Raw genomic sequence first — 27,998 nt, forward strand, 5'->3', positions numbered from 1 at the left:
TCTGAAATTCTGTTTTCTGTCATTATGGAGTGCTGAGTGTAGATTAATGAGAAAAAATGAATTTCAACAACCGTAGAATCAGGCTGCAGCATAACAAAATTGACAAAAGTGAAGGGGGTCTGAATACTTTCTGAAAACACTTTATATTAAACATATAAGCCCCCTAGGCAATATCTTAAGCAGGAAAAACTAGAGACTTACAACAAATTAAGTCAAGGTTGGTAATACAGTTCTGAACTTCAAATACGGACTTGCATTCACTTTTTAATATACTTCACTACAACAGAAGTTCCCACATGAAATACATTAGCATATAAGCCCCAGGCTAGGCCGCTTTCTGAATGTCTTACCAAATTAAGACATTTAGGAGTACAAGTAGTCCTCACCTTATGACCACAATTGGGAATGGAATTTCCATCAGTAAGTGATAGAGTCATACTGTAAAGTAAGACATCATTGATTACACTACTTAATAATGGCAATCCCATCAAGCAAGAATAACAGGTTCCTTAAGTAAATAACCTACCCTAATCCAAGCCATTCTGGTCCCTTCTATTCCTGAGCCTCACTAAGGTAAGGGGTTTTCTCCAACTACCCCTATTCATCCCCCCCACCCCGATCTCTGCCCTTTGGCTGTCCTGCATCATGTCTTGTGGGATGAGGTGACAAGCGGTCCCAGGGGCTACTTTAATGCCCTGGAAAGTCACAGCTACCACAGCCCTGTCTCAGCTTTAGTTGCTCTCACTACTCTGCACACTGCTGCCCCAGCTGATCTTTGCCTTCTTGCTCCTATTGCTGACCAGGCATGCCAACCCGTCTGCTGGGCTGTTGGGGGATGCTACATAAAGAAAGGAAAAAGAAAAGAAAGCCTTAAGCCACACTATGTCAGAATGCCCATTTGCATTGAGCTCCTGAGCCAGGCTGGGCACGCCGTGCTCCAAGAGATTTTTCCAACAGGGCATTTTGGCACACTGCAGCCCTGGGGCGGCTTTTGGCTTTCTTTCTCTTTTTTTTTACAGCTGAAGCCCAGCTGCAAAAAGCTAGCCACACCTCTTCAGCAGCAAGAGCAAGAAGACAGTGAAGGTCATCTGGGTCAGCAGAGTGCGGGGAGCCAAAAGGGCATAAATAAGGTAAGACAGGTGAAGGGAGAGATGAAGCTCCCCTGTGGTCATAAGTGTGCGCAGGCTGACAGGCCCTGGAATTTTGACCATGTGACTACAAAGGTGTTGCAACAACCATAACTTCAGGTATGTCCCTTTATTCAGTGTGATCGTAACTTTGAATGGGTGCTAAATGAATGGTCAGAAGTCAAGGACTACCTGTATATTATTTTCACAAAATACCATCAAGGGAATAGGTGTAGCTTCCAATCAGTCCATCTATCAGAATTACTATCGAACTAAAAACCAAACTGTATTTCAGCTTGTCAACCTGTTTGGTTAGTTTACGGTTCAGGACGTCAGTGTGAATCTAAGAAATTGTATTAAATAATCATGGATAAGTTAACTAAGGGTAAACGTGTAAGCATAACCATTGGCTATTTGGCAGCAGCTGTCTGGAATGCTAGGCAAAGCTCTTCAAGCCTTGCTACAATGATCCCTCCAATTGTAGGTGCCAGGTATCATCTCCTGCATGCAAACAATATGCTGTAAAATTGAGGTAGACATCAAAAGTCCTTGGCGCTCTTTGAGCTTAATTGTTTTCTTGCAGGCATTTCATTACCCAAACCAGCTATAATCCTTGTCACAAATGTTCAGACCAGTGGCTCTTGAATCCTGTTTTATGGAAGTCTGGCCAGGCCAGGGTGCAAAAAAGAAGACCTTTGCTGCATCACACCTACTTATTTGGGTTTCTTCTTTAGCTCCAAGAAATCTGTATGTTCAACATGAGAGCCAAAGCCCTTTGTGTCTGGTGATTTTGCTTCTGTTACTCATGACAAGTAAGTTTTAAGGGATTCGGGAAGGAATACAGTGAAGCTCAAAATCAAGAATTAAATCAAAACTCCATTTTTAACAGTTATTTTTTATATAAAGCATGGACAACTTCAAAATTATGGCTATCTTCTGTAATAATTCTTATTTGTTGATGTTATTATTCTTGTTTGGATTATGTTGGGGATTGATGACTGTTACAGCTGGAATACAACTTATTTTTGCTGTAGACATTTTATTTTTTTATATTTGTTCTTATAGATGGTGGTTTTTTTTTACTATTATAATATGCCAGGAGTCCTTAGTTGATTTCCCCATCTCTGTATTTTAGTATTTATTGCCCTGTTCACCGCCCTGAGTCCTTCGGGAGAAGGGCGGTATACAAATAAAATTATTATTATTATTATTATTATTATTATTATTATTATTATTATTATTATTATTATTATTATTATTATTACTATTATTATTATTACTATTATTATTATTATTATTATTATTATTATTTATAAATGTGATTCATAAATGAAGACTCAGAAAATCCTAATTGATACTTATATACACATACAAACACAATAACCAAAACCAGTGTAAAATATGGTTGTTTCCGTTTTTAGTGATTGTAATAATACTTCTTGCAGATTTAAATCTTAAAGGTGTAAGCCAAGTGAGCCACTCAACAAAATATAGAGCAAGTGGACAAGCTCCTGGAAGAAAACATCATTTCATAGGGAAAGAACTTGGAGGAGAAAAACGTAAAGACAAATCTTGTATACAATGGACCCACTTTGGGTAAATCAAGTACTATAGCCACAATGGAGTTAGTTGCTATTATATATCCAACAGTGTCAGTGTAATAGACATATTGCAGGCTAACCAAGTCAAGTAATATTGAAATGAAGTCAAATCTCTGCCCCAGGTATGACAGATTTCTGAATATACAAAAGTTATGATGGCCAAAGAAGTTACAACCTAGTAATCGTGATTCCTGTGTTCCCAACCAAACCTGCCTGCAAAGATTAAACATCTATTGAGTTTGATATATTAACAAGTAGGAGGCCCATATTTAACTTCTTAGTGGGATATAAGTTGTGCAGGTATGGGAAAAGAGAATTTTGGGGTAAGCAGCAGTTTTGGGAAGAAAATTCAGACATGTACCCAAGACTCAACTTAGATTTTAGGGCCTTGTAACTTATTAGAGAGTGCCTTGCCTTCCTTTCACATTTACAATCTTATAAGTCATAAAAGGAGGGTTTTGAGAAATTCTGAATTCAAATTTTCTACAAATTATACATGACTCCTGCTAGGGTATTTTTCTACCATGATCCAATCCCCATCATGTCAGATATGAGTTTCATGCAAAGACATTCTCTTTCAAAATGGACTGAGCATTCCCTCCATTTTTTTTCAATAAAATAAAAAATGTTCCAAATCTTGCAAATACATTAAATGCTGGGACTTCCCTATTATCACACAGGATATCATGTAAGAATGCTGCATTCTCATGAGATTTATCAATTTTGCCAAGTTTAGCCACTGAAAATGACTTCAAGTGACTTAAAAATGAATTGATTTTAGGTTGCTTGTGTCAAAGGTTTAGGCATTCCTGGTCAAATTCTATGTTTCAATGAATCCTGGAATGAGCAAAAGCTGAGTGTCATGGTTCCAGTAGCTGAAACCCATTAAAGAACTTCAAGGTAATAATTCTTCCTTAAAGAACATTTTATTCAGGAAACAAAGTTGCCTTGAGATGCTTGGAGTCTCCGCTGGGCAGGACCGAGGACCAGATCAGCTCTCATGTCTTTGGTCTTGCCCCCATCTGCCAGGCTTCCAAACTTTCTTTCTCTGATGGTGCAATGGCTTGCGCCCCCTCCACTGAGGCAGCAGCCTCGGCCGGGGTGCTAGTTGCAGGTGCTTCTTCCTTTTCCATGTTGAGATCTTCCCCGAGTCTTTGTCAGCCTATCCCTCAATCTAGGGAAGGTGACTGGAGCTCAGGACCCCAAGGTGGTCAAGGTAGAAAGGAGTTTTGGGTTAATGTCATGGTTCCGATAGATGAAACCCATTAAAGAACTTCAAGGCAAGAATTCTTCCTTAAAGAACATTTTATTCAGGAAACAAAGTATTGGCACTACATAGTTGAACCCAAGACTAGATTCCCTTCCCCCAGATACAAAGTAACAAATTGCAAGTCCCAACCCCACAAAGCAGTCATAAATCACATTCTCCAATTAGCCAGGAGTGTGGGCTTTTTCCCCAGCTCCTCAGCCCACCAAAAGGTTATCGGTTTGTGTCCTTGAGTTCCCACGGAGCTGCATTGTTATTATGGCTAGCTCAAGCATTCACCCCCATCCCCCCTTCAACACCTAATTTCTAAACAGAAGAAAAAGCATGTTAAAAGCTAAGTAAAAATGGCTGCAATTTCCATCATTTGTCAGAGCAGGAACATCCAATGTTACAGCGTTGACACTGAGACAACCACTACATGGTGCAAAAATACATTCTTCTGCAAATTTGAATGCATATTACTATGTGCGGTTGTTTACAGATTCAAAATATGAAAACTGAATATAGGAAGTGTGAAAGATTGAAGGGCATTTACAACATTGCAGTGTACACAGCAGCGTGCCTGTCCTCTGGAATGAAGTTCTTCAAGAGATTTGGGTGATTCCCAACTTAATAGCCTTTAGAAAGCCTCAAAGACTTGATTCTTGATTCCCCTTGCAAGCTTTATTGTTGGTCAGATTTGCCATCTTGTTCTTCATCTGTTTTTACATATTATCTTGGATAGGCTTGGTGAAAACTCAAAATTTAGTTTTTCTCTTTAAAGACTTAAAAATCAGGCGAACTTGGGATGTAGCTGTATTTACAGATTTTTTGTTCTTTTCTTTATGTGTTTAATTGTAATGCTTTTTCCTTCCCTTTGATGCTTGTTCGTGTTTATTTTATGTATGTTAGTTTGAAAATGGATTAATAAAAATATTTTTTTTAAATCCTCAGCTTCATTGAAATAAATCAACTTTGACTTTGTGCCATTTTTTTTCTCCTTCCTTTTAGATGTTTAGTCTAATTTTAATATAAGTAGTTACATTACTTAAGCTTCTTGTGTTAACCACCCAGGGTCATTTTGAATTGAGCAGCCTTATAAATTTATAAACAATTTCAGTCATCTAGTAGTTAAAAATAAAGTAGCCTTTCAAAATCAGTTTCAATTTCAATGGATTAACATGACGCACTGACAGGAAGCTTGTCTATGGAACATCTTCCCAACATCAAAGGGTTAAGGGCAAAGATCCAATGGTGAAAAAAAAAGAACACCTTTTCAGAAGCCCTGCAATTTTTTCTTTTGAAGTCCATTTAGATCTTTGTTCTCTTGCAACATTTTACCAGGCTATAAAGAAAAGACTTTTGTTCAAAGGAGCTGGAGCACTTGACACTTAATCTTAGTCAGACTTTGGACTGGTTGGTCAGGTTTATTTATAAACCAGGGACAAATGACAAGAATGTATTTCACTGATTGAAGGTATTCAACCACTTCTCAGCTGCATGAGACATCCGAGCAAGAGGAGACAGCACTGAACAAAAGGAATGGCTGAAGAAAATACAGTAATCTCTCTTGAGCTGAAAGAGAAAGAAGGCTTGGACAACAATGGCTTTCTTCAGGGTGAAGAGCTAGATCTGAAAGAAGCAGCTGAAGAAGGGTTACCAAGGGCTGGTCCTCTCATCATGGAAGCAGAAGCACAGGAAGGATTAACTCAGCAACCTTATGCAGGAATGCCCAAAGAGGTGCTCCTTCAGTACTCCAGGCAGGCACGCTACAGGATTACCAGAGAAATACTCTTCTGGTTGATCATTGCAGCTTCATTGGTGCTTGTGGCAGCTACGGTCACAATTATTGCCGTGTCCCCCAAATGCCTTGATTGGTGGCAAGCCAGCTCAATTTATCAGATCTATCCCCGGTCATTTAAAGACACTGACAAAGATGGGAACGGTGATCTCAAAGGTGGGTACATCCAACTGTTTGAGGGATGGCAGCCTTGCTGTATTATATGTTTTTAAAAGGAACTGAGTTTTAGAGCTCTTTTGTCTAACTATCTTTTCAAATTCCCAATTTGGAGGGAGAAAGAAGTTCTACAGTAAGACATTTTGCAGAAAATGCCTTTAAAACAAAGGACTAAACTTGCGCACTCAAAGCTTCCCAAAGGCTTCAGGGTGATTCCAAAGATTCCTAAGTTTATTACCAAATTGTAAGCTTTAAGATGAAAAGGGGGAAATTACTAGCACATAACGAGCGTGGTCCTTATATTTAATGCTACCGTAATTCAATATAAATGAAATCAAATTTAACTTTTGTCTGGTGCCCATCTGTTAATTTTGTGAAAAGCAACTTCCATCAGGCCATCTGAAATCTAAATATGGATCTCAGCCCAGGAAAGTTGTGCATTCCTGCTTTCTAATAAAGGTTAATTGGAAATGACTTTTGAAAAATATTCATCTTAAGATAGGCAATGAAGTAATTTTCAGATTCTCAAATGCTAGGTTGAAAACAGTACAGAAATCATACAGGTCATATGTTCACAACATGAGTCTCTCCATTACTAAACTCTCCATTTCCCAACATCCTTTACCATTGACCAAAGCCCCTGGAGGTACTAGAAGTTGTGGTTCAGTAATATCTTGAGGTTGCATATTTTGTAATATTGCATCAATCCCTTGAGCACCTGGGGCATCCCACTTCTTGTTTCAATTCATATCCAGTGAACAAATGACAGTTTATGCTATACTAACTCAATTACCTTAAAATTAATCTTACATTTTATGTAAGTGTGCTGAGGAAAATAACTCAAAGTGTGTGAGTTATGTAGGCAGAGTAAGGGAAGGCTCAAAGAATCTGAAGTAATGACACAGTATAGTATCTATTTTCATATTTCACTAGAGGGCATTAAGGAGGCGTGATATCCTTTAAGAACCTCCTTCAGCTTAGTTCTCATGGCAATGCAAGGTGGATCAGTACCACCAATGTAGAAATAGGCAGGGGTGGTTTCCTCAAGTTGTATTGACTTCCCCATCCAGTATTTCTAAGCAGTCTGAACCACTGTTACATCTTATTTTCCTACAGAATTATTCTGGGTTACTATAATTGATTTTTATAATTAAGTAGTAAGAACAATGCTAACTTCATACATGTTAGGCTGAAAGGTTACTTCTTTGTGGTTTTACGTATGAACGTAACCAAACAATTGTGACTATTTAGTATTCTATAAGGCATGACACAATCTGGGAATCTAATTTCCCCAGTCTAATTGCATCTTCTATCTACCGGTAATGATTCAATTCTTTAGAAGAGCTTTGACTTGAGATTTACAGTATTGTTTCACTTTTTTCTTGATTAGGTATCCAAGAAAAATTAGATCATATACAGTATCTTAATATAAAAACAGTCTGGATCACATCTTTTTATAAATCACCTATAAAAGACTCTGGATATGGAATAGAGGATTTTCAAGACATAGATCCTATCTTTGGAAGCATGAAGGATTTTGAAGATCTGATTGCAGCAATCCATGATAAAGGTTGGCTTTATTATTAAGAGAGAAGTACCATTTTCCATTTTTTTACGCCTAACTGTATATAAAGTTGGCTGCACTCATAATCATTAGGGACAGAGTTTGACTCAAAGGAGATTTCTTTATTATATAAACAGCTAAAGTTCAACTGAGCAATTTTTCATGTTTCCTTCATGTGAAGGGAAAAGGTAAAGATTCTCTTAGGTCAAGTTCATGTACAGGTCCATGTAATATTTTTGGCAAAAATGCAGAAGTGATGCTGTTTTTTCAGTTTTAGTCAACATTCAGGGATTTTCTCCCATTTAAATATTAACCAGGTTCAATCCTGCATAGCTTTTGCAAGATCACCCAAGACTTGATCAATGCTATAACTTATGATATAGGATTGGATGCAAAAAGCCCATATTGTGAGGAAAGGTTTCTACTGGCATAACGAGTTATTATCTGCCTCTACCATCTTTTTAAAAAATATTATTTGTAGTGCCTACATCCTGCCATTCTAAAAGTCTGTTTTCTAAACTGTTTTTAGCAGAAGGATAGAGGAATGAAAGGCCTATTGTATTGACATGTGAAACTACAAGAATTAATGATAATTAATTCTAGTTCTCCCCAGGACTAGTAACACAACAAATCTTTTTGAAAGGATGCTTACAATTCTTACTAACATTATTTACAATTTAGCCTTATTTCTAATCTCAAGTTTCTTCAGGTGTCTCAGGTGGATTAGTTCATTAAGCTCAGGAGCACTTGTAATAAGGGGTTTGTTGATCTCAGTTTACTATTGTGCATCTTTGCTTTTAAAATTAAAATACTTTACTTCTTTCTGAAACACAATGCATGTTTATATTGCTCGGCTGTTTGACATACTATTCTTTGTATCATGAATTGAAAGGTTTAAAAGTGATAATGGACCTAATACCCAATCATACCAGTGACAAGCACAAGTGGTTTCAGCTTAGTCGGAATCGGACTGGGAAATATACAGATTATTACATCTGGCATGACTGTGCTCATGTCAGTGGGATCACCACTCCTCCAAATAACTGGGTGAGTATAAAGTTTTGATAGCTGGCAATCATATAGAAAAGTAATATTTAGGTGCTGTAACAGATCTGGGGTTGGCACTGTATTGGCCTCAAATATTAGCTTCAAATACAGAACTTACAAATGGGGTATTTTTGCCCTCCATTTCAGATTTTTCAAATTCAGTTTGAACCCCTATTTGTGAAGAAAATCAGGATAATATGATTTTCAACAAAGCAACGTAAATAAAATAGTAATGAGAAACAAACCAGTTTTCTGTATATTCTAGTTAGTACTTAAAGATACCAGGCTATAAACCAAAAGGCAGCGTGTTGTAGACCCATATTAGGCATGAAGCCAGCTAAGTGACCCTGGGCCAGTTACTCTGTCTTAGCCTTAGGAAGGAGACAATGGCAAATCAGTCCTGAAAAATGTTGGCAAGAAGACCGCAGACTTGTCCAGGCAGTTGCATAGAGTCAAGATTACACTGGCACTCACACACTAAAGATCACTGAGGATGATAATGGCTTTGATTAAGTAGTTAATAAATAAGACTGTTATAATTGCAGGAAGGAAAAATTCAGGAAAAATATGCACTACAGAACCATTATGTATTGCTATATGCTGATATGCACTAATTACTAGGAAACAATATTCTCTTTTATGTCTCAACAATAAATAAACAGTCAAGGAAACAGTCTGTTTGCTCTTATTAGTTCAGCTTTGCTAATTCGATCACAGTTGAAATAAAGACATTTACACTGATTATGTCTAAAACAGACAAAGTACTTAACCGCTTTACCATATACCAAATAGAACTAACCAATGGTGAAACATTAAAGAGTTCATCTTGCTCCAAGAAATTGATTATTTAGAAAAAGTCTACAGTTTTCAGTAGAATACTTTATCATTTAATAGCCCAATCATTAAGGCAAAAAATAAGTGACTTGAATTCTACTTGTAGGCAAAGAGTGCACTGCTATGTAATATAAGTAAGCCAGATGGAATGGCTTTTCAGAAGATACATCTGCAGTGACATTTTTAGTCATTATAAGCATTGATCTACAAACTTTCCAAAGAAGAAAAATGCAGAGTTCAGCTACTTTTGAAGTAATTTACCTTTCAAAAAATGCATATAGTCACTAAGTGGTTTGCTTAGTGAAGCATTAGCGTTGCTATTTTTCTTACTTTACTTGCTCTTAATGCTTTTTGTGCCTTTCTTGTTATGTTCCTCCTATCTCTGTGCAAACCACTCAGCAGGCAACAACCCATGTCTTATGACTAATTCTTTGTGAGATGCCTCTTCATCTGTGGATATCTCAGCCCCAGTGCCTTCACATCACAGCAGTCTCCTCTCTCTGCTAGCCGTGACATCAGAAGAAAATAAATCAACCCATTGTTAAATCATTCTTTTTTGCATTCTAGAATGCTAATTTGTCAGAATGTAGTTTCACCACTTTGAGAATGGGAAATTCAGGAATGACAGTTTTGGAAAGCATTGTTCCATTTTCCTATAATATTTCCTTTTACAACATTGTTTAACGTCAGAGTATGCTGTAGCTTATAGTATCAGTAATAGAATAGAATAGAATAGAATAGAGTAGAATAGAATAGAGTAGAGTAGAGTAGAGTAGAGTAGAGTAGAGTAGAGTAGAGTAGAGTAGAGTAGAGTAGAATAGAATAGAATAGAATAGAATAGAATAGAATAGAATAGAATAGAATAGAATAGAATAGAATAGAATAGAATAGAATAGAATAGAATACTTGGAAGGGACCTTGGAGGTCTTTTAATCCAATCCCCTGCTCAGGCAGGAAACCCAATACCATTTCAGACAAATGGCTGTCCAATCTCTTTTTAAAAACTTCCAATGTTGGAGCATTCACAACTTCTGGAGGCAAGTTGTTCCACTGGTTAATTCTTCTAACTGTCAGGAAGTTTCTCCTTAGTTCTAGGTTGCTTCGCTCCTTGATTATTTTCCATCCATTTCTTCTTATTCTGCTTTCAGGTGCTTTGAAGAATAGGCTGGCCCTCCTTTTTTTTGTGGCAACCTTAGATATTGGAACACTGCTAACGTGTCACCCCTAGTTCTTCTTTTCATTAAAGTAGACATACCCAATTCTTTATATGTTTTAGCATCCAGTCCCCTAATCATAAATCTACATCATTTTTTTTGTAGATCAGTTTAGACCCACAATTGAGTCTATTTCATTTTCCTGATGTTTGCTCTGTGGTATCCATTTTGGGTATTATTGGCTTTTTAAAAATTTTTCAACATAGTCATTGATCTTGAGCCAGAAAAAGTTATCAGTACTTAACTCAGTGTGGGCCTCTTCCTCTTCTTAACATTTAAGCACATTTCACCATGCGATCTGTTTATTTATAGTTGTTACATACTAATAATTTATGTAATCCTCTTCATTAGCATGTCATAATGGGCAACATTGTAATAAAATTAAAGCAGTTATGATGTAAATGAATCAAAGAAGAGAGAAAATGGCAAATAGTGAGGAGTCATACCTGCCTCCTTCCCATGAGGAACCTTTGAAGTCAGCAAAATGGTAGGAAGCCATTGAGGTACATACATACCTCAGTTCCGTCAGGTATCTTGCATGCTCTGGGTTCTCAGAGATAGGGAGTTTGCATATGCATACCTACACAAATATGATTTTTAACAGGATGTTCTTCTAAACATGTGGACATTGGAAGTGCAGTTAGAATGTGCATAGTTCTTGGAGCAGGGGCTGCTCTTCTCTCCACCCATACAGAATAAACATGGAAGATGAACATATCATCAGAATATATGGTGCAGATTAAAGGAATCATCAGAAATCAAAACAATTGATCAGTTTGTCTAGTTGTAGATAACAAGGTTCCCCAAATGGGATGAATCAAACTTTTAAGACTAGCTTGCGAAGAGGTTATTTCTTTTGAAGAGACGCAAAAAGTGTGTTGAGAGTTCTGCAAGAATTGGGCACTCTTATGTTTAATCTTTAAGAAGGAGGAGGAAGACGTTGTGTGATAGGAATCTGTCCACTTCCCTCATTTATCTTTATGACTTAAAATTGCAAGCTTTAATTATTGACTTTTGTTAGTTTTCCCATAGAAAGCTGAATTATTTTTTTTAAAAAATTACATTTTTAATGATTTTTTAATTCATTGCCAATTTTCTCATTCACCTGGAGGAGCACATGGCAAGTGAAGTTCCTGCTGTAATTTCCTCCCAGGGGGCATAGGATCTTGTATTTCTTTGCCTTGGTGTTAAATCATGAGCCAAGGTCAATCCTGGGACTTGAGTTTGAGACTGGAGAATGATTGCTGGGTACATTTCTCAGAAGTAGATGAGGTACTCCTAGATTTTTAAAAAACAACCAATAGTTTCCAGACTAAAGCCCAATTTTCTCATTTCAAAATCCACCACTATTACACAAAGAAAAATGGCCAATACTTCACATGATGGTATTGGTCATAATGATATGATATCCTCACAGTGAAAAAAGAAAGACGCAAGCATAATTAATACACTGAAACATAAAATATATATATTCGGTTCAGATAGCTATAATAATAAAAAGCCTGAAAGTCAAGTGTCAGTTTTTAGCATTTTAGCATTGCTTATTCTGTGGTAATCTGTTCCACATACAGTAAAAACAGACTATTTTTTTTAATGAGCCAAGAACCAGCAGCATTTGATGTAGCTCTTCTGATTGCTATATAAAATTGCTGTTTGGTGTAAACATGACTATTTAAAGAAAAGCAAATCCATTCCTTATTTTTATATTTGGATACTCAAGGTTTCATGGGAATCAGATTAAACAACATGTTAAGAATATATTGTATTTCCTATGCAATCAGGTGAGCGTACTGGGAAATTCCAGTTGGCACTATGATATTGTGAGGAACCAATGTTATTTTCATCAGTTTGGAAAAGAACAGCCGGATTTAAATTTTCGTAATCCTGATGTTCAGGAAGAAATGCATGTAAGTATTGATAATATTTTTATTTTTAAGATTTTCAGATGGCTTCCAATCCAACAATACAGTTTGGAAAGACAGGGAGGAAGGCAACTGAAGACCACTCCAAAGCTTTGGTCTTCTTTCCTCAATAGGTTGTTACCATTAGCTGCTTAAGAAGCAGCTTCTTACGAAACAGTGGCTTGATCAGATTGGATGTCATGGTCCCAAATCCTCTGCTTAAATTTGCCCACAGTTTTAATGAGGCCAAGAATGGATATTGCCATAACCAAAAACCACAGTATGCAAAATTATAGTTTATTTGGGGAAAAAGGAATTATCTAGCGAAGTAAGTTGGATCTAATAGAAAAGAATATCTGAGGCTCAGGGTTGAACCATGGAGTTCTTGCTGCTCTCTGAATTAGAATCTTTGGTTGTAGATGTTTCATTATATGACTAGGTAACATTATCTGTGGCACGTTATTGGGTAATGAAATGTCTGCATGCAAACAATCAAGCTCAGCGAGCACCAAGAACTCCATAAAGTAAGAGGGATCAAAGACGTTCCCCAAAGGATCTTCTGTGACAAGTATCAAAGGTGTCAAGCAAGACCCAAAGGAGATGTAGCCTTGTTCTAGCCATTTGAGAACATTAAGAGTCGAATGAGGAGCATGTCTGATATTGTTTAGAAATTTTAATTGGATGTTTTCAAATCTGTCTTTATACAAGCACAAGATGCACAAGCACAAGTGAGCATACTATATAGGATGAAACTCAGATCTTTAGCTTTTTAGCTGCTTCAATCTACTTATTGCAAGGATGCAGTTGCTGCCATTTGACATGTATATTTGGTAATCTCAAGGGATGCTTCTTGAGCTCTTGTGTTAAACTCACTTGCCTAATTAATCCAGTAGTAGAAGATTGAAAATGAACACCTAGATACTTAAAGGTTTTAACAGGCTCAGTAAGTTTCTCATTAATTGGAGATTTAAAGCTGTTTTTTGAGAATACTACAATTAAATTGCCATTGAGATTGTCCTTTACTTAAGTGGTGGTTGTGCCATGATGGAGTTCTATTATCAGTTTAGGTTTACAGTTTAAAGGTTTCCCCTGTCCAGTCATGACTGACTCAAGGGGGTAGTGCTCATCTCTGATTCTCAGCCAAGGGAGCCTGCATTGCCTGAGAGACATTTCCATCATCATGTGTCTGGCATGAAAATCCGCAACACCGTAACCTTCCCACTGAAGCGGTATCTATTTATCTACTCACATTTGCATATTTTTGAACTGCTAGGTTGGCAGGAACTGAGGCAAGTAATGGGAGTTCACCCTGTTGTGCAGCACTCAGATCTCAAACATGGGCTGTCGGCTTTCCAGCCGACAAGCTCTGTGTCTTCAACTGCTGAGCCATCTTGCTCCCTATCAGCTTAAGGAGACAATAATCAATCAATGTGGCAGTTAGTTTCCTCCAGAGCCTTCCATGTAGCATGGAATCAAAGGCCAGCCTAAAATCAATAAAAGCAACATAAAGAACACTTTTTGATAGACTGAAATATTTCTCTGCTGGATGTTGTTAAATTATAAATTGGTCCATTGTTGAATGTTCAGTGATGAATCTAACCTGCTCAGGGACCAAGATGTTCTCTGCATGCAATGCACTAGATTCATAGCCGCATGAGTTTGGAAAAAGAAATGATTGCTTTCAAAGTGGGACAGCATGTCTCTACATACCAGTGTAGAGGAACAATGATGAGAGACAGGTATGTCTCCATCTCCTGCTTTCAATCAGCCCTGAAGCATCTGGTTAGTCATAATAATGGTGGGCTATGATGGCCTAGGTCCAATTCAGCAAGGCTATTGATTCAAACAGAGGTACTTTCTATGGGCTCTCTCTATTACAAAGAGGCTGTTTGGATGCTAATTTTCCAAATGCAGAAACTTCTTCCCTGCAACCTAAAGTAGTGTACTTTAAGAAAGCTAGTTTCACAAGTTCTTTTCTGGTGGAATAGAGTTTAAAATTAGAAGGGACCAATGAGTGAAATAAAAGCCATTTTGGCATAGTGCTTAAAGGCAATTTGGAGACTGGGAGTTCCAGTCCTGCCTTAGACATGAAGCCAGCTGGGTGACTTTAGGCCAATCACTTTCTCTAATCCCTAGGAAAAAGGCTTTTTCAAACCATGTTTGAAAATCTTGTCATGAAAACTGCACAAGCTTTTCCAGGAAGTTGCCAAGAGTCAGCACTGGCTCGAAATACAGACAAAAAGCCTGTGAAATAGATGTTCTTAAATCTCAGCTCTGCACAGTGGCCAATACAGAATGTTGTACAAAATGTGCCAAGAAGCACTGAGGCTTGTTCCCTGAATCTAAGAAAAGAACGAGAACACAAATGAAAGAAAGCTAAAAATTGCAACATTGGATATTTAGAAGACAGTAAGAAATGTTCTTGTTGTAAGCATGGCAATGTGGAAATAAGCAAACCATTAATTCTTATTTTGCTTTTTATTTAGGATATTATTCAGTTTTGGCTTGGCAAAGGAGTTGATGGATTTACCATCAGTACTGTTAAATTCCTCTTAGAAGCAACACATCTGAGAGATGAGCCGCAAGTGAATAAAAGTCTCCCACCGGTAACAGTTTTTCAGCTTTGTCTTTCCATAAGGAACAAATGCTTACATTTTCTTGCATTTGCTGGGTGCTATATAATTCTTTATCAGTTGTTAGGCTTCTGTCAATATAATACAGTGACTTGCAATATATTAAGAGTGATTGGAGTGTGTTTGGGGGATATATGTGCAAATCATAAACTAGAGGCTGGTAAATGTCTATGGAGATTCTCGGTCATCCAGGTTATGATTGACTCAAAGGTGCTTTTTCAAAAGGCAACTGGACTTTCTTAGTTTTTCCTTTTTTAAAAAAATTCCATTTATCTCCCGCCCTCCTCCGAAGACTCATCCAAGAAGCTTCATTGCTTCTGTTAGAGGATGGTGGATGATTTGTGATGACAGGAACATAGATTAATTGGTGACACAGAAACAGTCAAGATCAGCAAGAGCTGTACAATATTAGGGTGGGAAGATTTAAATAACAAATTCTACCAAGAAGGAATTTAGACAATAGAATCAGGAAAGGCTACAGATAGATTTCTAGATAAATATATGCATTGATATACGTGCATTTATTTTTTATTTGATTTTCATGGCCCTTCCAACTTATGAATACTCCGGGCACAGATGCATGTTTTTGAATATATCCTGGGAGACAAATAGCAATTGTTTCCAGTTGATAAATAAGATCATGTCTCTGTCAGGCCAAGCTTGGCTCCTGGGGAGTACGTAAAGGTTTTTACTTTGTCAGTGTTGGAAACAAATTGCTAAATAAGAACAAGCATTTTAGTCAAGTCCAGGAGGCCTCTTTTGTATTCTTATTGTTATGTGTTGGGCTCAGATGTAATACCATGTGGGTAGCTGGTGCAGCTAACGGCTCTCCAGCAACCCAGACTACAAGTCTCCAGTGCTGCTATTGGCTGTCCCTAGGTGGCAATGGTTGCTTCAAACCTATTGGCTGCCGCCTAGGGGCTAGACTATAAATTGCGGCTAGTTACAGCTCAGTTCCCAGTTCACATTCTGCAATCAATAAATCATGAGTTTGCCTGAATTCACTTGCCTTGCCTTCTTTCCTGCACCAAAGAACCTGCTACACAACACTGGTGACAAAGGTGAGATCCTGCTTTCTTTGTTTATAATTTTGAAGAGCTACAGCAAAAGCATTATTGTCTTTCAGTGGAAGGACCAACACTGAGGTTCAGCTTCGCAGATTTGTAGATTAAAAGCTAAAAATTCTAGAGAACCTTAAGATTAAAGAGTTCAGCCCAAAACTATTTGGAGGCAGAAAGTCATCTAGCTTATAAACCTAGCATCCAACTTGCATTTCTTGCACAATATAGGAGATATAAACAGGTTTGCTTCAACTCTGGGTATATTGCTGCATTTTGTAAGACATTTTTTGGTTCTTATGAAATTTCTTTCAGAATATACAGTATTCTTGGAAAATTCTCAAACTAAACTTTCACAAGCAGGGTTGTCAAGTGGGATTTTCTGAACCTACCAGAAGATACTGTTCATCTAGGAAGAGTAGTTATTGGGCAGTTTAGGGTCGTTGGTGGTCTACTACAGGAACGTCACTTCTCACACTGGGAAGAGTCCCACTTTCAAGCTATAAAAGTACAGGCAGTCCTTCACTTATGACCGCTCGTTCAGTGATGTTCAAAATTACAATTGTGATGAACAAAGGAATCTTAGAATTGGTCCGTGAAGTTGCAGCTGTTGTAGCATCCCTGCAGTCATACTATTGCGATCCAAGTGCTCAAGGCCCGGTTTGTCATTACAGCATGGCAGCATGCCCCATGGCCCTTGTGGCCTGCACATACTTAGCCTGCCAGCCCACCTGTGGCCCCATTTTCCCACCCACACTCTATGAGTCTGCTGTAAAAGACAAGTGGCCCTGATAGTGTCTATTTGGACTATCACTTTTAAAAGTGCTCATAATACAGTATAAAGCTTGTGAGCACTTCTTTGAGGCTATTACCACAGGAATAATTACAATATCCCATTGTTTTGTTAGGAAAACATCACAGCTTATGCTGAACTATATCATGACTACACCACTACTCAAGTCGGCTTGCATGATATAGTTCGGACTTTTCGGCATACCATGAATAAGTTCAGCAGTGAACCTGGTAGATACAGGTAAGCCTATTCATTTTTTATCTGTTAGCCTGAACTTATTTATCTTGTATTACTCAAAGCTGCAACATTCCCACGTGTCAAGTTTCTCCTCAGCAAACTGAACAGATAAGCAGCCACACAAGGATGCCAGAATTTCTGTTTCTTATAGAAAAAACTAAGAAACAAAACAGAATACCAGTGACTGTTGTATATCAAATATGAGTTCTATTTATACTGCAGCTGATATTCAAATTCGTCTGCCACTCTCTTGTCTGGTTTGTGTTACGGAGCAGAAACCTCCCTCTGTTGGAAGAGACAGTTTCCATCTGCTCTGTGTTTGGGCAATGGCCAGACCTGTGTCAGGCTGTTTGCTGTTGACTGTGGGAAAATCACCTTTCATACCCATGAAATAGGTTGATAATGTTAGTAGAAAAGGGCAGTGCTAGGGGAAACATTATAAGAAGGTGGGCTGGGTTGTTTGGTAATTTTGGCCTTTCGGGCATTGGAGTACATCTCCCATAAACTCTTGACTGTCACCGTGCTCACTGGAGCTGAGAAAGCAAATTCTACAGTCTCAGCAGCATTTGATATTTTAAACTATGATTTCAGCACAGCTTACATTGTAACCTAAGTGGCATACTTGCTGCCTACCCAGCAAATACATACATACATACATACATACATACATACATATAATTCTTTTGTTACCCTTTAATTCTTTGTTAGCAATCCAAAAAATTTACACAGATATGAGCTGTCACTGCTGTGACTACTGCCTGTTGATGGCCTTGGGTTAGGCTGAAACAGGAAATAAGATTTGTCCCATGTTTGGGGCCTAGCAAGGTAATCTAAATACTTAACAAACATTTATATATATATAAAATCTCAAATCCTATTCACCTATTATACCTTCTTTGAAAGGAAAACACATTTAAATGAATAAATATTCAGCCAGCTAATCATTGCATTTGAACTTAGTATCTCATTACTTATTTTTATAACATGTTTTATTACTATTTCAAGTCTCTTTCTACCTGATTTTTAAATTTTGCCAGGTCCAAAATTGTTGCTGGTATTCATTTCAGTTTCAGTTCACAGTCAATAGGAACACATATTTTAGCAGGATAACTGATTGATACCATGTTTTTCCAGTAAGAACATAGAGGCTCTATCTCTTTAGAGAATTAGCTACTGGTCCAAACTGTTTCCTTTTTGGAGTTAGTTAAGCTGAATTCTTAAGAAGCCTCCTGTGCTGATTCAGAGGTTAGAACCAAAGGCAATTAAGCTAGTGATGGTAGCTGCTTTTGGCCAGAAGCTGGAGGGAAAGGGCTGGCAGAGACAGGCATGTGGCTCATCATCTGTGACAGACATTGGTGACATGCTTTCTGTCAGGATCTTGACCCAGCATCTGCCTGGCTGACAGCAGATGCTGTCCTGTCTGCTTCCTTTGACTGTCTATGAAGATTCTCTATCATCCAGGTCATGACTGTCCCAAAGGTGCTTTTTAAAGGGCAACTGAAATTTCTTGTTTTTCCCCCCTTGAAAATATTTTGCTTCTCATCCAAGAAGTTTCTTCAGTTCTGATTGAATGGTGGAATATGGAAGGATTTATATTCTTTGCAGTCATCTGGTTGTTAGCAGCTAATGATCAGCCTTCAGAGTGCTAGTGACCAGATGACTGCAAAGAATATAAATCAGAATATAAAGAATATAAATCAGAGCAATACTCTAACCATTATAACTTTAACTCAGGGATTTTTTTTTTTACATAGAGGGTGTAACTATTTAAGTACTTTATCATGCAGATCATTTTCATAAGAATGCAAACTGTCCTTCTTTGCAGATTTATGGCTACAGAAGCAATTGAGAACAACACTGAAGATACTATGATGTATTATGGGACATCATTTATTCAAGAAGCTGATTTTCCTGTTAATTTCTACCTCAAGAACATGGAATCAGTTTCAGGAAATGATATTTCTGAAAGCATAGCTTTGTGGATGAAGAATATGCCACAAGGAAAATGGCCAAATTGGATGGTAAGTTTTTGGTTTGGAGGACTTTTGAAATTTTTAGTTTGCAGTATAATCTTTTATGTCTTTCTAACCAAGCAACTGTAATATTTATTCATACTAAGGATGCATAATCCTTTCTAAAAAGAGGACATAGGGGAAAAGTGCCAAAGCAAAACTAAAGTTTTATTTATGTACTAATCAAATGTATTTGACTGCCCATTTCACAGAAAGTTTCTTTAAATCAAAATAAATATGCCTAAATTACAGTATATGAAGTATGCATATATTTGTTTATATGTGCACACCAGATATATTTTCCCATGTACTGTATTACATGTTTCCCTGTTAATGCCTCTATCACATTAAAGCTAACCAACAATTCAGCAAGAATTTTGGGGAGATGCCGAGAATTGCACCCAACAATTTTTGGGGGTCATATATTGTATATTTTATATACAATATTGTATATTGTATAAAGCAATCGTTCTTTGCTTGTTTTCTATGTTGTGCCTTTGTGTAATGTAATGAGACAGTTTAGCATGTAGTTTGTAGCTTTGATAATTCAGTGTGACCTGACTCTGCTTGATAATTTGGGGACAGTTTATGTCCTGCCATCTATAGAGCAAAAGCCCTTTCAGTGGAAAGCAATACAAAGAAATAAGTTGTCACAGATTTATTGTTTGTATAATTTTGGGATCTCTATGTGGTGAATGAGGGAGAAGAGTCTCCCTTAATTTTATTCCTTAAACAGTTGTGTAGAAGAGGGTGATATGATAGACAATAACTGGCCCAAACCTCAGTAAGGTCTCATAGCTGAGAGGGATCTAGGACAACTCAGCACGGCCAACTTGCCACGGAACAACCAGCTGCAGGACAAGATTTACCCTAATGTCAAAGAGACCCTGGGATAGAATCATTAAAGAAAGGATGAAAAAGGAGGGACAGAATGAAATGTGAATGGCAAAAAAATAAAATAACGTTTTAATTATTTTAAATACTCAAAATGAATTGTTGAATTGTCCCACAGCGCGTTGGTGAGTTGGCCACAGCAAGCAGTCCCATTCTGAGCTAAGAATTCCTCTGTCAGAGCAACACTTTAACCTTTATATCAGTACACGAGGAATTTTTTTCATAGAGGATGTAACTACTTAAATATTTTATGGTGCAGATCATTTTTATCAGAATGCAAACTTCCTTGGAAATCAGAAAATTCAAATATCAACTGCAAACTAAGATAAGAGTGAGCACGATACAGTCTACTTCAGTTTTATTGAGTTCGTTCCTTCTGGAAATATTTTACCCAAAACATATATTGTAAGGCAATATTGTCTGCTTTCTTAAAAATATAATTATGAAATTGTGCTTGAAAGGCACAATATGTATGATTTTATTATATATTAATTACAACAACAACAACAATAATAATAATAGTAGTAGTAGTAGTAGTTTTAAAACAGTTATATCCGGTGTAATGGTAGAGAAAGAGAAAAAAGGTGACATGGATCTGCTAATGATTGTACTTATGGTTTAGCACAGGGGTCCACAACCCCCAACCCTTGGTCCACTACTGGGCCATGGCCTACTCACAACTGGGCTGTGCAAGTCGACCTGTGCAACTTCAGTTGTGTACGTGCATATGCGATAACCTGCTGCTCACACGGCCTGGTTCCTCTCTCCTTCCCTCCGCTGGGCTGCCAAGCCACAAAAGTTGGGGACCACTGGTTTAGCATGTCCTAGCCAATTTTAGCCCATCAAATGATAATGAATTCTAAACCTGCTGCATGAATAAGTTATATAATTTGAATTTCCACAAATAATACAGGATTGTACCCTAGGAATGAAATAATGGGTTATTTAATTTTAGGTTGGAGATTCCAACACTGCTAGAATATCCTCTCGGATTGGAAAAGAATATATAAATGTCATAAATATGCTTCTTTTAACTCTTCCTGGAACACCTGTAAGTTATTATGGTGAAGAAATAGGGATGGAAGATGCAACTTCAGGAACTGTGAGTTAAAAATTCTACTTTTTAGTCTCTTGAGGGGTTTGTTACAGAGGAGGTAAAATCTAGTAATGAAAAAGGCTTTTCCTCAATCTTTTGCCCTTCAGCTGTTCAGGACTCTTTCCCCCATGATCAACAGCTAACATGGCTGGCGATTTTAGGATTTGTCTTAAACATTGAGGCCACTGCCCCATCTGCCATAATTACTCCCCATGTCACCACTGAAATGCCCACACTTTCCCCTATTCACCAATTCCCTCTCCCCACTCCAAGCTGAAGGAATTTATGTAACCCAACACTAGCAAATAGGATATAAAAGCTGCCAACCACGTTCTGTAAATCATTTAGCACCCAGGCCTGAGCAGTGCCTCCATCTCACATCATCCACACTACCAAACCCCACTTCATTCTATTCCAGCCCCCACCCCCCTTCCCCCCTGCATCCTGGTCTCATCTGAATCTCACATCTAATAGGCCTGGCAGGCAAAACCCTTCCCCATGTCAGTTCCCAAGATTGATACACAAGACTAGCCTTGTTCAATCTCGTCAATCCCACTGCAAAACGTCAGCCTTGCCAGTACAGAACTTCTCACTCTGGTTGCCAGCAACCACAATGGAATCCACACACATCAATCTTGAGAACACAGCTCTGGATCCCAGGGAGAAGAGAAAGGAAAGCTGCTGTTCTACATGTTCTCCTACAAAACTGCCAACTTGTTCCTCTCCCACTGCTGCCATTCACTGGAATTCTCAGTCTTAAATTTCTATCAAGGACTCTTGCTCCTAGCATGCTGAAATCAATGCCACCTTGTTGGGCCAAAATGCTTACACAAAACGGAACCGCTGCTCTTCAAACATTCTCCTCACTTAACCACTATGACTCCAGGAACTGGCTAGATGCCGCTCATTAGATAAGCCAGAAACAGCTTCTGTAGACATTTGCATAGATTAATACCAATCTCAGCCTTGGAATGGATGGTGAAGTATGTGAAACTTAAAAGGTTTTTTTTACAGTTAATTTCAAAATCTTGATATATTGTTCTATAAAATTTAAAGCACTCCACAGGAAATATTTTTTGAAGTCCATCTGGCCCTTAAATTTTGCCTTTAACTTTCCAAAATCAACATTCTAGTCTACCTTTTATCGTTTTCCAAAAATTGTTTTTCTTTTTAATCCTTACATTTGCATAAAACTTCTTTCACCAAGAGAAAGAAAGAAACTTTCCCGGCGTGATGATACTTATCCTTCAACTTAGCCTTCAACTTATCCTTCAGAAGATTCTACACATCCAAAAATCAGTTACAAGCAATTTTCTAAAGTAGTTAAGAGAAGACGTAGATGAACCCAGTGTCCATTTGAAGGTGCTGAACCTTGGTTTAGGAAGGATGATTTTTGCCTGATGATCATCTATTATTTTATGATCTCTTTATGGGTGGACTCGGACAGCAAACTTGTGGGTGATTCTAGGACTCTCCCTGATCCAAAGAAAAGTTCCAAGAAGCCAATCTATTAACCAGCTCCTTTTATTGTCAAGGTTGTCATCTTATTTCTGTCATTACTTCCCCATAATAGTTTTCATAACAGCAGTAAATCATGGATGAATCCTGTCTAATTACAGACTTAACATTTATATCAACAACTAAGGACAACATCAGAAGTAATTTGGCTGGCACGACCTGGGGGAACTGGTACAAGTTTTCCATTCCTCTGGAATAAGTAACTAAATTTCCACTGCCATATTTCTCTCATCTGTCCAAAGAGGATGTTGCTTCCACCAAAATACATCTCCCTCCCCAAAATGTATCACTCCTTCGGGAGATAGGGCGGCATACAAGTCTCATTATAAAAATAAATAAATAAATAAATAAATAAATAAATAAATAAATAAATAAATAAATAAATAAATAAATAAATAAATAATAACTTGTCATAATTTGTATAAGGCCAGCTGTATAGATGTGCCACTCAAGCAGGGACTCTCCCTCTTAACTCCCTTAACACTTTGTCAACTACATGTCTGTTCTGTTCCAGCCTACTACTGGCCCTGCAGAAATGTCAGGGACAACCCCTTTTCAATAGTCAATAGGCTGAAAGTAAGCCAACCAAATTTACTTACATAAATGAAACGAAACAGATCCAAAACAGAGCAAAACAAATACTAACCACGACTAAGTCAGAAGCTGTTCAAACGGTTGCCTTCAGCAACCAGCACCTCCCACACATTCCCCTCTTAAACACAGTTTCAAGGCATGGCTTCTCTTTGCCTCCTCCCAAGGTGCCTTATTGCCCTCCTTTGTTCACTCCTGCTTGTCTGCCTCCTGCTTCGAGCGTCCTTGAACAATGCCAGCTGTGAATCATCTCCGTCCAAGCTTTCAGGCTCACACAGCTGGGTCTGAGGAGGAACAAGACGGGAGGGGCCTGGCTGAGAGCTCTGCGATGCCTCAGAACTTTCCTCTGCAGGCTCTCCAATCCCCTCCTCCTCCTCCTCCTCAGGATTGTCCGATTCAGCTGCCGTACCCACAGGCTGACACTGAATCACAACAACGTCCTCAATGAAAGCAAACACGAATCTTCAACAGGAATGTGTGACAAAACAGAGGTTGCTTTATTCAGCTCCAATGCACATAAAGTGAAAACAAAGTCAGCATTGGTAGCACATCACTCCCAACGCTTACATAGTCGCCAGGTACAGGGCTCTGCCCTCAATCCATAGACCAACATCCGCCCACAATTCCATATAATCCCTCCTCCCCCCTACAGCTGTTTGCTGCTGTCTCCAGATGCCAACCCCACGCTCGTTCGTCAGCCTGTCTCCCCTCTATCCAGTGGCCCTCCCCCAACCAGGTAAATAGACCATGCAACCCCCACCCTTATTCCTAAACGTCCAGCCCCACTGTGCCCAGCTGCACAAGGGACACCGCAGCATAAACTGCCCTCCGCAAACCCGAAGAAGTCTGTTCCTGGGCTCTGCTGGCTGGCAGACATCCCGGCAGGGAGCTCCAAATGCTTTACTGACCCCCCCAAGGTCCCTACGCATAACCAGTTGGCAACGGAGCCACCGGGATGCTCTAGTCGCCGCGTAGCCCCCTTCAACGCCTCCTAGATCAGCTGTTCGGTGGCAGACCCGGCAGGAAGGCCCGTTTGTGCAGCCATGCCTACCAGCATTTCCGGAAGCAGCTGGCAGATGGCTGAAGAAGCAGGAAACAGCTGGCAGTCGGCCGAAGAAGGGAAGGCCGGCGGGAAGGCCGGCGGCGTCCATGGGGAAGGGAGAAGGACGCAGCTGCTCGGCGGTAGGCCCCACAGGGAGATTGGCAGTAGCAGGGGTGCAGGCTGGAACTGGGGAAGAGGGACCAGCGTGAGAGACTGCCTCCCCCACTGAATGTCGGGCCCACGGGGCTCGACACACTTCCTCACACCTTCAGTTTCCTAACCATTGTGCTATAGACAACTAAGAGGCATCTGAACCTTGATACATTACTGGCTCCCTACTAGGAAATCTCAACCCTAATTGTCCTGGTTGGCACAATACAACTCAATCTCTAGAGGCATGGAGGCCACTGTAGGAACCAAGGTCAAAATGTGACAGCCATAGATTTTCTAATATTTTTCTTTAACATACCTATTTGGGCAAAACAATGTGTCCTAGATCAGGAGTCCCCAACCTGTGGGCAGCAACCCACTATCAGGCTGCAGCCTATTGGCCACTGGGCCATGTGAGTGGCTGGCCGGTCCATGCATGTACAGTCATGCTTGCGTGTTTCCACGAGTGTCATGGGCACTTGCGGCCCCACTTGTGCATTGATCCCACTCACGTGAGCGCTCATGGCCCCACTCATACGAGCAAAATGTGTTTGTGCATGCACATGTGTGCGAGCATGTGTTTACCCCTCCCACGAAACATCCCTTCTTTCCCCCCTCCCCTCCGCTCCAGCCTGCCAACCCCGAAAAGTTGGGGAACTCTGTCCTAAATGGCTCCAAATAGTATTCCTCTTTGAGCTTTTACAGTGCAGATGATGGTAGCCTTTGCTGCTGGCTCTCTTACCCAACCCGTCTTATATTGTTTTAATGTATTTTATTAATATTTATGTAACCTCTTTTGATATATGACTATACAGTAAGTAAGATATAAATGTACATAATGGATAAATGCACATTCAATTTAGTACTGAATAGTTCCTCCTCTTTTTAGGCACTTTTTCTAGAAAAAGCACCAATGCAATGGGATGATAGCCTTCATGCTGGCTTTAGTGAGGGCGACTCAACATGGATAGCAGTAAATCCTGACTATCGAAATGTAAATGTGAAAGTGAGTATCAAATCTGAACTTCTACGTATACCCATCCCAACATGCCCCCAAAGTAGTTTTGGCTCAACTATCTCAGAACACTCCAAATGGTACAGTATGGAATGCTTTGTTATGGTATTGAGTGCCTCCAGCAGAACACTTGTCTCTACAGCAGGGGTGTCAAACTGCTGGCCCACGGGCCGGATATGCCATGTGGAAGCCGAGCCCACCCCATTGCTGGCAATGGCAAAACTGTCCCAATATGTTGTGCGACGTCACGTGACGTCGCAGGTTTGACATGTCTGCTCTAGAGTATCCAATAAACTCTGCAGAAATATTGCATTGGTCCCAAAGGGTGCAATAATGGTGTGCTTTTATGCATTTATTTTACTCAACTTTATCTGTAGCATGAAGACAGGCAATAAATAAGTAGGAAACTCTAAATAGTATCTATACTACCTGGTTTTGGTAGAATTAAAGAATATAAAAAAGCTTAGTAAGCCAAACATTTGTGTCATTAAAAACTGAAATATCCTCTGATGTCTGAAATACAGTACAGTATAGTTAAAAAAAACTTTAGGGGAGAATTAATAGAAGATAAACTGGGGAGGATTTTTTAAATTAATGGATTATCCAACTATAGCAGACATGTCAAACACAAGGCCCGGGGGCCAGATCCGGCCTGCGAAGTGGTTTCATGCGGCCCGCGATGCCATCCTGGAAACAGTGAGGGAACGGCCCCCACTGCATTGGCCCTGGCCCAGAGACCCTCCTCCTGCCAGAGACCCTCAAATCTGTCCCACTCAAACGATGTAGAGCTGGCCACGCCCACCCAGTAGGCCATACGCACTCTAGCCATGCCCACCCAGTAGGCCACGCCCATCTGGCCCTCTGAGGGCAACTGCAATGCTGATGCGGCCCTCAATGAAATTGAGTTTGACACCCCTGAACTGTAGGATGTCTTACAGTGGTACAAAAAACAGTGTGTGTTACACACACACACACACACACACAATTTATTGTTACAGCCAAAGCCCAACACAGTGTGTGTTCCAAAGTAATTTATAATCTAAAGTAGAAAACACAGTAGAAAGTTTGCTAAAATACAGCATAAGGATATACAGGTAGTCCTCAAATTAGGACCACAATTGAGCCCAGAATTTATGTTGTTAAGTGAGAAATTTGTTAAGTGAGTTTTGCCCTGTTTTATGACTTTTCTTGCCACATTTGTTAAGTGAATCACTGCAGTTGTTAAATTAGTAACACAGCTGTTAAGTGGACCTGGCTTTCCATTGACTTTGCTTGTCTGAAAATCACAAAAGGGGATCACATGATCCCGGGACATTGTAACTGTCATAAATCTGAACCAGTTATCAAGCATGACTGTAAATCACGTGACCATGATGCAGCAATGAACATAAGTGTGAAAAATGGTCACAAGTCACTTTTAACTTCAGTCACTAAATGAACTGTTGTAAATTGAGGACTACCTATAGTCAAGTTACACTGTATGTTTGATTATAGAACCCTACCAAGACCCTACCCAGTGAAGTTTATGTAACAACAAATGAATAAGGTTTCAGCATTTAATAAATTGCTAAATAATGATTTTCCTTTATTACAGATTCAACAAAATCACCCAAATTCCACACTCAACTTGTACCGACAACTCAATTCTCTTCGGTCCAGTGAGCTTCCCATTCACAGGGGATGGACATGTTACATATGGAATGATACCAATGTCTTTGTTTATGTAAGAGAACTTGATGGGTTGGATCAAGTGTTTATGATGGTTCTAAATTTTGGAGTGGGAACCGTAACAAATCTGCAATCTTTGGTTCCTGGCATTCCTTCAGAAGCAAGTATAAAGCTAAGCACTATTTTTAGTAATACTGGGAAAGTTGTAAACATGAAAAAAATTGAAACGCAAAAAGGTGAAGGACTTATATTGGAATATAGGGCAAGCAAACCATTCCATGGGATGGACAACTTCAAAGAGAAGTGCTTCATTGCAGAAAAGGCATGCTACTCCAGTGTCTTTAATTTACTTTACACGTACTGTTAAGTGTTATTATTTAATCCAAATCCATTAGTTCATGATCACATGTTATTTCTTTACAAAAGATATGCCAGCTTATTCATAGATTTCTATAGGCTTGATCTAATTCTAATGGGAGAGTTAGAATTACCTAAAAAGTGTGAAAATTAACTCTCTAGTAGTTACCATGTACTGTTTACTGCAGACTTAGTTTAAGTGGTTGCTTGTAAAATTACATTCCTATTAGTTGTAAACCCTTGGAAACATTCTAGGTGGCTTTTATAGGTCCCCCAATTTTTCCATTCTGTGAAATTGTGTGTTTCTATTAAATATGTACCATATATTTTGTTTCTTATCTAATGAGGGGATAAAGATATGATGGTAACTTTAAACTTTAAAATAATAAATTCTCATATAATATTCATCCCACCTTGGATTCTATAATATACTAGATAAACCT

The 27,998-nt window shown here is 38.9% G+C and overlaps 1 protein-coding gene across 1 annotated transcript; it reads left to right on the top strand.

Annotated features, from left to right (window-relative positions):
• The first annotated feature begins 5,422 nt into the window (after positions 1-5,422).
• Positions 5,423-27,910, top strand: SLC3A1 (solute carrier family 3 member 1). The gene is made up of 10 exons (XM_083348559.1): positions 5,423-5,931; positions 7,322-7,501; positions 8,388-8,542; positions 12,372-12,497; positions 14,978-15,097; positions 17,091-17,215; positions 19,038-19,233; positions 21,074-21,220; positions 25,405-25,521; positions 27,125-27,910. The coding sequence occupies exons 1-10, from the start codon at positions 5,517-5,519 to the stop codon at positions 27,563-27,565; spliced, it is 2,022 nt and encodes a 673-aa protein (XP_083204685.1). The 5' UTR covers positions 5,423-5,516; the 3' UTR covers positions 27,566-27,910.
• The last annotated feature ends 88 nt before the right edge of the window (positions 27,911-27,998 follow it).

The sequence above is a fragment of the Vipera ursinii genome (assembly GCF_947247035.1).
Source record: "Vipera ursinii genome assembly, chromosome: 1".
In the NCBI taxonomy this organism is placed as follows: domain Eukaryota; kingdom Metazoa; phylum Chordata; class Lepidosauria; order Squamata; family Viperidae; genus Vipera; species Vipera ursinii.